The sequence below is a fragment of the Columba livia genome, chromosome 13 (assembly GCF_036013475.1).
Source record: "Columba livia isolate bColLiv1 breed racing homer chromosome 13, bColLiv1.pat.W.v2, whole genome shotgun sequence".
Classification (NCBI taxonomy): Eukaryota; Metazoa; Chordata; class Aves; order Columbiformes; family Columbidae; genus Columba; species Columba livia.
Genome location: NC_088614.1, coordinates 6,918,675 through 6,931,153, shown reverse-complemented (window position 1 = coordinate 6,931,153; position 12,479 = coordinate 6,918,675). Strand labels below are relative to the sequence as shown.

At 38.8% G+C, this 12,479-nt stretch overlaps 1 protein-coding gene across 12 annotated transcripts in view; it reads left to right on the top strand.

The window, feature by feature from the left end:
* The window catches only part of BANP (BTG3 associated nuclear protein), a 131,621-nt gene that overhangs the window by 63,571 nt on the left and 55,571 nt on the right, over window positions 1–12,479 (top strand). For 5 of the 12 annotated variants that reach the window (XR_010465913.1, XM_065028804.1, XM_065028803.1 and 2 more), the window contains exons 9-11: window positions 1,913–2,043; window positions 5,430–5,492; window positions 7,546–7,590. Coding sequence is in view for 10 of the 12 variants with exons in the window: in XM_065028804.1 (XP_064884876.1) it covers window positions 1,913–2,043; window positions 5,430–5,492; window positions 7,546–7,590 (239 nt within the window). In the remaining 2 variants the exon portion in view is untranslated. Of the gene's footprint in view, window positions 1–1,912; window positions 2,044–5,420; window positions 5,493–7,545; window positions 7,591–12,479 lie in introns of all 12 variants that reach the window. The other 7 variants (XR_010465912.1, XM_065028801.1, XM_065028802.1 and 4 more) reach the window with 2 other exon arrangements.

Here is a 12,479-nt window from a genome sequence, read left to right as displayed (position 1 = left end):
TAGAATTGGAACAATTCACATTCTTATTTGGTTGACAGTTTCTCATGCTGGGTACAGGGCTTTTCTACCAATTGTGGTTTGTTAATCCCATCCGGAATTCTGCCCAGCAAACTGCCCTTCAACAGCCGTGCTGGAATTGCACAGTGAGCAACGGGACTATAAGAAATCACAAATATTCTGCAGTTACCTACCAGTCAAATGTAAGGTATTGAAGATGTAGGTCCAATAGCAAAAACATGTGCGTGTTCTGTTTCACTCAGTTGCTGCATAAGCGTTCTGCTTGTAGTTACAGATTTGCAGATCGTTAACATAATTAGAACTGTCTAGTTGAATTGTTAAGCAACTGAACTTTTCAACAACGAAGTAAATACTAGTTTGGTGGTTTTGAGTTAGTTTCCAGTTCCCGTATTTAGACTTAAAATTATCTTCGTCCACAAGCGTTTGCAGACAGGATGAAAAAAATCCAAAAGGATGATTTTGTTAAAGAACATTTCCATTAAAATATTTGTATGAGTGGGTAAAGCTCCTTCTTGCAAAACTAATGTTCTCTTTTCAGTATAAATCTTAGAGTGTTAAGTAGAAGTATTAAAACTTTACGAAACGTTTCCTGCCGCATTGGTTCAGAAAATAACGAACCGTCATTTTAAAAATCAAAATATATCAGCTGTATGTGAGCAGGATGGGATCTATCTAGTGCTTATTTAGACAATACATAAAGTCTTGTAAGGAAATGGCCTACCATGGAAGCAGAGTGACACCTTTTCTTAAGTATTTTCATTCTAGTTTCCAGTAATTGAACAGCTTGAAAGCCCTATAGTATTGAATCTTACTACATGTTAGATGTAAATGTGTTTTGTGTTGCCTTGTCAGGGCAATAAATAATTTAGAAAAATAGTAAAACACTTAACGCTTCAGAGATTATATTCAATGTATTTTTATGGCATAGCAAAAGACACATGTTAAACGTGTTTACGGGGATGCTGTATGTAAAAAAAAGTATTTCTTCAAATATATTAGTCTAAAAGCCCTTAATGACGGCCCCGTTCGCCAAGATGTCTCAAATTAAAAACAGAAGTAAGAAAATCAGGACTGATGCTGAATCTTAGTGTGATACTGGGAGATTTGCAGGTTTTTCCTGCCAGTGCGAACTTGAACTTGTCCCATGTGCTGCAAAACAAAAGTGCCATCAATTGATCGTTTCAGCTGATTTTCCTGATTCCTAAAAGGACGGATGGTTCCCAGCGATACCTTCACCTGCTCGTGGTGCCTTAATCTCTAGGAAGACCCATACACAGCATTAGTGTTGGGTCCTTTCAGTACAGTTATTGACATTATTAGTCTCTCAGTTTCACCGACACCAAAAGCATTAAAAAAATTGCTTTAAACCAGTGTGAGGTAGTGTTGAAATTCACCCAGGTCAAGAAATCAACCTGCTTTTTTGAAGTTAAAAATAATAATTCCAGACTTGTGTGTGTTAGCATGAATTATAAATGATGGATCTTGAAAAACAACAGAGAGATATCCTTTATATAATAACTTCGATTTTACAGGATTGCTTTTCAAATATATCCTGGTGGTGGCACTGATAGTTCTCAGCTGCACAGGTGACCAAAATAAAGGGTAGAACTGCTTAGGAAATGTGTGTGGTTTTGTTGTGATGCAAGTTTTACAGTTGCAGAATCTTTAATCCGTAATCAAAATATGCTTTTTAAATGTGTGCTTCCTCAGAGACAAAATAGCCTTTGGAATTGTAGCAATTCTACAGGTGAGCAATGACCACGCATTGATGGATAAGTGATCTGCATCTCGTTACTGACTGCATTTGTTTTCCACAGGGTTTAAGCACGCGTTGTTGCATGGCCGTTGGTATGAGATCTATAAGAATAACCCTGGATTTTTGTCTCTCTTTCAGAGGGTTCGCAGGGTTCGGTTTCGGCTTCTACCGAGCTCCAGCAGAACCAGCCGCAGGCGCTTCACTACGCGCTCGCCAACGCGCAGCAGGTCCAGATCCACCAGATCGGAGAAGACGGCCAAGTCCAAGTAGTATGTACTCCACTTTTTCTAAATCGTGCCATTTAAACTATCTGGGTTTTTGCAAGCTTTGCTTCAGCTGAAATTTAATTTTTTATTTTGAAAAAGTGACCTGTCATCACTGCTTAAGCGTGATTTTCAGAAAATAAACAGGGAAGGGTCATGAAAGATGTTTTAGAGTTACTTGGCAAAACTCTTCACACAGGGTTTGCACACACATAAATGCATGTTCATTACTGTATCTAGAATTTGCTCAATTCTACCTGGCCATTTGCTTTAATAATAATACCAGAACTACTAAGTGCACGATTTACGCTTCAGAGGTAGTTTTAACTATGATTTTCAAAACAAGAATACATTTATTTATTTTCATTTTTAAAAAAACTTGGCTTCTGAGGCATTTTTGAACATCTGTTAGCTGAATCCTTTACATGTGTATTCATTTAGATACATGTATATAAGTCAAAGTTATAAATATTGATGTTTTTTAATCCTACCATAACTTAGGCCATTATTATTTTTATATACAATACTCTGAAAAAAGTCTCCTTGGCTTTAGTTCCTGTGTGCCACAATTTGACTACAAGGATTGTTTTCAATTCAAATTAAAAAAAAGCAGGAGAAAATAATGAAATACCGGTTTGTGTGGCATTTCTGACATGCAGCGTTCAGAAATACTGGTGTAGATCTGCGCACTCGTTCTCCTGTGGTAGAAACCTGAGGATTTAATGTGTGAAATCTGTCTACCATGAGCTTTTTAAATCTTCAGGCTTTGTGTTTATGCACAGGCATGTAACATAGAAACTTTTTCAGCGATGGTTTTAGTGTTTTGAAGGTACTTTGGTTAGAAACCGGGCTAAAGAAACAGGCGGAAATGGGCAAATAAACAAGAATTCCTGAGAGATATAAATCAAGAATCTAAACTGTGGTACCCAGTGTTCTGGCTGTTGCAAAGGTTCTAGTCAGTGCCATTGCAAAGAAGAGTCTGAAGCGGGATAACGAAGCATCTTTGGTAAATATTTATGGTGTTTTCTCCTCAAATAAGATAAGGCAGCGCAGGAGAGAAGCAGCAAGTCTGCCCAATTTAATAATTTACACATAAAGACTGAAAACGCCCTGTTGACACTGGAATACTCACTGTGGTCATGTAGAGCTGCAAATTGTCAGCGTGCAAAGGGCAACGGTGAAAGAAATATGATGAAAGATGGGCGATGAAGGGCAGGTGCTTTTGGAATACCATCAAAAAAGACACATCTGTAAGGCCCACGGAAGGTTTAGTGGAGTAGCAGTGGAATCGAAGGAGAAAAGTGTCACGGAAACTGGGGGACAATTGTTGAAGGCAACTCACAGAGCCGTAAGTGTGGATTAAAAGGACTTAAATGTTAGCTGGAATATTTTTTTAAGCAGTGCGTGGAAGTGGAAGGAGTTTGAGATGAAAGTGGTGGAGAGGAACTCCAGCCAGCAATGGGAAGAGCTGTGGAGAGGAGGCTGCAGCAGAGCACGTTCTTCCAAAGGGGAAAAGTTGCTTATGAACTCAGATAAAGGAAAGAGCTGGAGTGTAAGGGATGGTGGGAACTGTCGGCTGTGCGATTTGGATGGGGCTGGAAAGTTTGGACCGCGCCTTCGGTTTTCGGAGGAGTTTATCCGTTCCTGTTATGTACCTGGACACCATATGATCTAAATGGAAGTCGAGGAGCTAATCCTGGAGAACAATTGGTTGACTGAACTGGATCCTAAATGCTTTGAGTTGCTATTCTCAAACTTGGAAAAGGACCAAAGAGAAGTTTGAGAAATCAACTTACAAACTTCTTTTTCCCTCCTGTCAGCTGGGAGCATCCTCAGTGAAATAATGCTCTTTGTGCAGGAACTGGCTGCAAAGGTTCCACTTCACTTCTGCCATAACGTTACAGTATTATCGTTTGAATTTCTTTGTCTCTTGGTTTCCCTATATATTTTAAAGAACATATTTTCTTAATTGCTGTATAGATCTTTTTATGAGATTTAACTGATTGCTGAAAAGTAGTTTTCAAGTCTAGAAAGGCAAGGTAGAAGGGAAAATAATACAAAATACATGCACATGATAGACAAAATGGTTGTGTTTATAGATCTAAGTGATGAAAGTTTGCCTCATTAAAAGAGCTGGACCAGTCAACTGTAATTTAAATTGATTGTGGAATCCGGGAAAAATTCACTACAACCATCACCTTCTCCCTCCTCCCTTTGGTCAAAAAGAATCGCTTATGTTTGCAGACACTATGAATGGATCTCTAAACTGTTCGGTGCTTTTCCCTGGGAGCCCTGAGAGCTTGATGTTAAGGAGGGAAAGTGATTCTAATCTCAACATGGACTGGGCTGTGCTCTGATTTTATATACAGTCCCTATTGTCAGAGTGATACTTTCAGTATGTTTTTTCTTCCTATAAATAGACTGTTTCCTTCCAAAGGAAATGAAACTGTTTGAAATAGAGGGATCTGTGTTTCTTTGAAAATCACATGCAATTGTTCTTGTGTTATAAAATAAGAGCAGCCTTTGACAGAATTCCAAATGATTATCTTTAATCTCTGTCTCATGCAGGCATATTAAAATGAACACAAAGCCTTCTAAACCCTGAAGTAGGTTATTTAGAATCCAATCTCCCTTCAGGTAAATCACAGTAGCAAAGACTTTGGGCTGGTCAGGATGCACAAGGAATTCCGTCCACACCATGGCTGTGTTTTGATCAAATCATAGGCCTGATACCGCTCTGAAGTTGTGGGGCTGGTCAGCAATACCAAGTATTAACATTAGTAAAACTCTTAGGGAAGATTTTCCACTGACATAAACCAGCATAACAATCAAATTAATGACTTCATGACAATTTATGGCAGATTGAAAGACAGTCGGTAGCGTGGTGCTGTACTTCACCACAACTATGTGAATGTACAAAGGTACACGGACACTTACAGATATGTTTTAAAACCTCACACTTAGTGAGTAGTTTGTCTTGTCATATATGTTTTAAGAACTGAGTTTCCAAGGTCTTCAAATGCGATTAATGTTTCAGGCACAGTGCTAACTGACCAAAGCAAGTTAGTCCTATGCTTTGTGCATCAAAAATGCAGATGCTGTGTCTATGGAGAAATGCACTACATAAATGTTATTTACTATTATGCTTATTTTCTTTCCTCTTATGTGAAAATGAACCATTCTTTCTTCAAAGTCACTCTGCTTATACTTTGCATAAAAAGATGGGGAAATATGGATGCACTTTTGTTAAAGCTGCCTTTAATGCTTTTTATTGAACATGCATTTCACTTCCATGCATTAAGCTGTGATGAATCCAAAGTAATAGCTTCTTCCTCTGGTTATGATTTTCACCTGATGCTCCTTGGTGTTTTCTTTCGTTGCGGATCCCGCAGGGTCATCTCCACATCGCCCAGGTGCCCCAGGGCGAGCAGGTGCAGATCACTCAGGACAGCGAGGTGAGCGAAGAGGGGGAGATGCCGGGGGGAACTTGCGGCCCCGACCTTATTAATAATTTTTTAAAAATTCAGTATCTAAAAATATTAATCTATTCTTATAAAACGTAAGATCTGCTCCGATGCGCAGTGTGGGTAGAAGTGAGAGTGTGTGATGGAGCCAGGGTGACATGTGCTTTTTGCCACTAAATGCAAAACGATATTTCTGTGTTTTGGGCTTTTTTTTTTTTCTTCCCTTGTCCAGCCAAGGCACTTCCATGTGTGTGTTCCGCTAATGATTGTTGAATATGGCTGTTGATCTTGGCTGGAAATTTAGTAATTACAGAGTAAATGACTTAGGTGCTTGCACTGCCATGGAGAAATGAAATTATTGAATTCGGTTTATGACCTAAATGTGTTCAGAATACTCAGTGTCTTTAATTGTGGGAACTGTTGAAGAGGAGCTGGAGAAACCTTCAGCCGCCATCTAGTAAAGATGGATTGCAGAATAAAGTGAACTTATCTTTGTTCCTGACCAAGTAATCTGGCACTGCAGGGTTTGCGCTTCATTATTTTTTCCATAAAAACAGTACAGTAGAATAGAAATGGATAAATCCAGCCCTGAACCCTCCAATTTGGCCTTTTTTTTTAAGCACTTGGGCAGAAGAGCTCTTAAAGCCAGGTAAATTTACCTGAGTGCGAGTGCTGTTGTCACTTATCTAAGAATGTACAGAGGTTTCTAACTGCTCAGATGGCTGTTAGATTAGTTTACTCACATGAAGAAACAATAGCAAAATAAGGTTAAACAGAAATGCAGAATACAATTTTAATTTATATGATATCACTGTTGAGCTTTTTTACTCAATGTTAAGCATATCTGCTTGTGGGTTAGTTTCATCCATTTCCAAACTACCCTAAATCACACCTCGTAAAACCACTTTTGGTGTGGAGGAATACTGTTAGCTAGTGTAGAACAAATATGATTTTAAATATTATATAAATATTATAGTTAAAGGCAGTTTTCTTTGAAGAGCTTGTCAGACCTAGAGAGAAATGCAAAAGGATCAAAATGTTCTGGGTCTAGAGGAATTAGTGGTGTGATACAACAAACCTGAAACAATTGTTGGGTAAAAAGCCACCAAAAAACTTGTGGTTCAGCAGATACAAGTTGTGATTGATCCCGAGGGTCCAGCACATCCCGTGTCCAGTGGCTTCGTCTGAAGTTCCTGTATGTGCGACTTTTAAGGGTGACGTTCGTCTGAGACAGATGAAAACATCTGGTTTAAAATTTATTACCGTGCACGCAGCTTCAAATAAAAGGAAGAGCTGCCAGCAAGAGAAAACGTAGAAAACGTGCAAATCAAAGAATTGCTGTTTTTTTCCTCAAAGTAATGTGCTATTTCACTGCACGTCTGTGTTTGGGAAACTGTTTTCTTTCTTAATCTAAGTGTGCTTTTAACATCTCCGAGCATATGAATAAGAACTTCATTTTGGGAAGAATGCTGCTTTCATTTTTAGATTTTATAGATACAGTTTCCTTTAAAATACTTTGCATTTTGAGAATTTTTTGTAGTAGATGTAACTCCTGTGACAGAACTATGTTGGTCTTCCCTATAGAATTTTGGTAAAATAAAAAAATCTGTTAGTATAGGCAGTAACTTTATAATAAGTAGCAAATAGCACTCCATACATGTAAAAGAATTACACTGCTCATTCTAGTTCAGTAAGGGTTTTCATTTAAATGGGAAGTTTTAAATAAATAAGGAAAAATAAAAATCTTACCTCAAAAGCCACGCAAACAAACTTTGCATGAAAATCCTGTAACTTTCAAAAAGCAAAACGTGCTGGTGCTGAAAAACCTCCTCACTTTTGGGGCTGTTTATCCCGTGTGGTTAAATGCTGACCATTGAATTGTAGCTGGATTGCCAAAATAACTCTCAGCAGATTTTCCTAAATTAATAGATTTCCTTAATACTGAAGTTGTTTAATCATGAAATGAGAAACAGGCCTTTTGCAGGAAAGAGCAACTTTTTAAAATTCCGAAGTTGTGCTTATTGCCAATGCTCTTGTTTTTCAGGGCAACCTGCAGATACATCAAGTTCATGTGGGTCAAGATGGGCAGGTAGGAACGAATCTGAGTTTTCAACAACCTTTTTACTTTGCTCTTTAAAATTAATGTTGCAGTTGGAATGATCTCACGTTATTAGTGGCTGTTTTAAAGAGGAAAATCTATTCTGGTCTTTTAAAATAAACAACTTGCAAAATGCTAAGATGTAAGCGAAGTATTTTGTCTGTGGACTCTGAGTATTTGACCGAGTTTATTTCATTACTCCCGCAAGACACTTTTTATTGTTTATTGGTTTATACCTCCTTGGCCTCTTCACCATCACATTCACTGACCGGGTTGATCGCATTGTGCACAGTCTGTTCTTTTTTATCAGCGGTCGCTATGGCCTGATGTGGGTTGCAGTCCTTACAAACACAAGAACATTTATTGCTGAGGTTTAAGCAGCTGGTTTTTCATTATACGGCTGTCTTGGGAGAAACAGATCTTTCACATCTGCTTTTGTTCTTTTTGATAAGAGAGCTTTATCAGGTGCTTATGTACACATGAGGTACGAAAAAGCAGCTTTTACTTCGAGTGACGAGTCAACGAGTGATTAAATTAGCAGAATTTCCATGTCAGGTGTCAACAAAATTGCTAACATTTGATCTCAGACCACTTTACTAAATGTTGAGCTATATGAACATATCCACAGCATAAAATAAGCAGCTTTCTGGCCAGGCCACTCGACTAAATGTGTTCTGAATTTTTTGTTGTTCCTGTTGAATATTAATAAGTTGTGAAGCATATGGCTACGGCTTGAATTGAATTGAAAAGGCTCACGTCATGAACTCAAAGACCTCGAGAAGTTACCAGCAGTCTGAACTTTTGACCATGTACAGGGAAGGGGAAACTAACTTGTATTTTAATGACAATAATAATAATAACCACAACAGCTTTAAATGTTTTTTACTGAGACTCTAATCAGACGTACTTTTGCAGAAGTGCGATTAGGAAAAGTGATTTTTGGAGACGTGTCAGAACGTTTGTTTCAGTATTAACTGTTTAAATTACATCTGTCCAAATTACATCTGAACGACTAATGTTGGGTGGTGTTAAGTCCCTCTGAGAGTGGCATGTAGATGAAGTTACATTTTTTGAAAATTATAGCCTGCTACCATTATTTTTCTCCTTGAAATATCTATTCCTAACAAGTATTCCACAAATCACATCTCTCTTTCTTAAATAGAACCAAAAAATGTAGTTTAAACTGCTGTTGTGAGTTCATGCTGGTTTTTTCATACAAGAGGAGCCACCTCTCATGCTAAAATAGTCATGGAGTGAAAAACTGTAAACTCTAGAATAGTACAAAACCCTCCAAACTCTAAAGGCTCTTGGTGATCATCTGAGCAGTAGCAGAATAAGGCTGCACTGGAAGAAAAGCGTTGTAAATGCGTCAGTGCATGTAGATGGATACGTGGTGTATGTTTGTTGAAGTGTCTGGGAGCACACACAAGATAAGGAAAAAAAGCATGATTTAATTGATTTTTGGTTTGTTTGTTTTGAAATCACCATCAGCTTATCTGTATAGAAGCATCAGTATCATAGTTGGGCTGATCTTGGTTCTGGCTAAATGGTCGTGCATGCAGGAAAATCCGTTTAGCATCCCATTTTTAATACTTTTTTCTAACTAATTGTACTCTTGGCCCTGGTTTTAAACTTTCCTTGAGAACAAATGAAGTGCTGGTTTGTCTTTTGTTTCCTCTGTGCACTCAGCCATGTTTTGGTGCCAAAGCGTCACCGCTGTCTCTGGGGCATCACCAGCGCTGTCACGCTTCACCTGCCACCTGTGCACAATTTGCTCCTTCTGTAGTATTTGCTGCTTAACTGTTTTCCACTGGATCAAAAGATAGGAGCAAGCAAATATTATGGGGGATTTTAATCTGCATTCTGTGTTACATATTGAAACTTTAATCAGCAGTTTAAGCTGGAGTGGATGAGTCGCTCTCACATGATTCCTGCACGAGGGGGTCGAGGGGAGGTCTGGGGCACAACTGGTTTCTGCTCATCAGCTGATCTGTGTTAAATGACTGTTTTTTGAGCTGTTAGCTCATAAAATTGCAAAGGGAAGCGAGTTAAACTAAACTGTTTGCGGTTTAAGAATGGAAGTGGAAATTAATGCATTTTCCTTGGCACTCGCAGTGGGATAAGAGCACAAGAACCTGTCACACGATACGGTTCAGCGCTAACATAAGTCAGAACGATCCGGTAGCTCGCAGTCGGCTGGACACGACCTGGGAGCAAAGACGTTTCTGTAGTTTTCCCACCTGTCTGTTGTTTTTTGGGAAAGTGGCTTTTCCTGCCATGTTTTGAGCTCAAACACGCTGCCAAGGGCCACCGAAGAATATCGATAATAAGGAAAGTGAATAATGTGGCACTTCTGTTGTTGAATATTTTTAGCTGACTAATATATACATACTAATGGTGCTGGATCTGAGCTTGGCTGCTAAATATTCCCTCTGAAAATTCAGCTTGCGCTGCTATTATTGTACATTTAACAGATGTTTGATGTTCTCTCTATTCAGGTGAGGTTTAGTGCTGATGTAAAGCATAAAGCTTTGAGTTTCATACGGACTAAAGCAAAAAAAATGGCATTAATCTGTGCAATTTTTATCAGCCAAATTTCCAAGGCAATAGATATTATTTATAAGAGGATAAGTACTAAATATTGGCAGGATGCTGCCAGTTGATTCTTACGTTTTTTGCCCCTCTTGAATAGTCTGTCCCGGTAGTTGCACTGAATTTAGATGTTGTTTTTCTGGCATCATCGTTGGTGGAACTAATGAAGTTGTGCCAGAACGAACGCTGGCTACCTACACATGTGTTCTATTAGCTGCGAGTCTCATGTTTCAGTGCACGTTTAATAGAAACACCAGGCTGCAGAAATAATTAGACTTCGTATTAACTCACACTTGAAGCCGTGGGCCAGTGGGAGCTTTTTGGACGTTGTGTTTTATACTTAGGAATTAACAGAAGTGTTCTAATTTGTCTCTCCTTCCTCTGGTGACTTGCCCTCCTTTCTTCTGACTCCATCCTTCTCTTCCTTTGAGCTTCAGTGCTCAGTATCCCAGGGGATGTTCAGCGTTTCTTGCACAACATGTGCCACACTGTTCAGAAATAATATATGTGGGGTATAAAGAGGTAGAATGGGACAATTTCAGTAGTTTGGCATCCCTTGATTCTGCATTTTAGACATTCCGTTTTGTACATCCTCACAGTTTCTCCAATTTAGAAATTAATTAAAATGACACCAGGCAAATGGTCTTCAACTAATAGCCTTAGTTCTTAAATTAAAAAGTTAATGCGTTTTAAAATCTAAAATATGATTAAACGTATTCCTGGAGAGCTGACAATTTGTTCTGCTCAATGAATGAAAAATTAATAACAGTAGCAGCATTTAGTTCACTTAGTGTCAGTGTCTGTAGGTACATTGGAAGAAGCAGGAGAATCCAGAATAAATTGCATGTATGGTGGGTTTGGCAGAAAAAAGCTACCGGGGTAAATTGATTGTGTAGTGTTAGTCTTGTTACTGTGTGTTTATGAAATAAACCTGCAGAATTGCTTCTGATATTTTTCAAAAAGAAACTTGGCATCTTGTACAGTTGTGGACAGAGGCTCTTCCAGGCAAGTCTGTGAATGAAGTGGTGGGGGAGACCTGTCTGTAACTACTGAGTTACATGCATGGAGAGAGAAGACCACATGGATAACGTATTTTTCTGCTGCTCGATGGGGTATTTGTGTGGAGCAGTGATCGCATGATCGTTTTCTGCACTTTTCCCCTGACTTTGCTGCTCTGGGCTTTGTGGCAGCTCTGGGGTCGAGGGCGGTTTGCATACGGGGCTGTGGGGGTCGCTCACCAAATATGGTTTAGAAAAGCATCCTCATGTGTCATGATCATATGAGAGTATACAAATCCATGATTAGAAAAGTTGTTTTTGGGAAATTGTCGTAGTGATGTAGAAAATACGGCAGACTGCGCGGCTGCGAGGTAGCAGGGGCCTGCTGTTGGGCCTGAAAGACTGGAATGGAGATCATTCTTATCTCTCTATCTGTAAAATGTATGAGAAGTAGAGGAGCGAGGGTTCATCTTTAATGTCCTTGGGAGGAGAATGAATCTGGTTTTGGTTCAGATCTGGTTTCAACACCCCATAATGCAGCTCAGAGATCCGACTCCATCACCTCAGCTCAGACGTCTGTCCCGTTTCTGTCCCCGCAGCGTGAGCTGGTACAGCTTGGAGCGATGGGGAAATGGGCCCAAACGTGCAGGGGAAAAACAAAACAATCTAGTAATTCCACATAGTAACAGGGAGTCTGATTTGTGACTGTGTCAAACTAAAATGAGAATAGGTTTGTTTGTGGAGAGAATTATTTACAAACCGATGGGACAGTCTTAAACCAACGTTTTAAACATCTCGTTTGTGTGTCTCTGTTTACCTCCCTGATCATTCCAGAGATATTCACACCTTGGTTTTCAGTGGGGGTGCCACATTTTTTTTTAAGGTCCGATTTAATCCATAACTCAAGCATGGTTTTCAGTTAAACAAGCAAAAATGTGTTGACAAATTAACTGACTTCTGCTCATGTTAATCCATTTTGCAGATGTCATTTTATTGGGAAAGAAACTTGTTTCATTTATTTTCTGAATGTTCATTTTAATTGTTTTTACAAAGCTTTTGGAATAGATACTGCCATTTCTATCAATATTAACAACTTCAATAATACTATATTATCGGAAACAGAGGCAAGAACCATCTTCCACAGTTCTTAATTTTTATATAATGCATCTAATTGAAAATACTAAAATTCTTCATTTGAGTTCCTCGGTCAAGAATTAACGCAATGTGGGAGTTTTTCCCTGTCCCTCATTTTTAAGCAGTAGAGGGCAGTAGTATTAAGATAATTCTCTG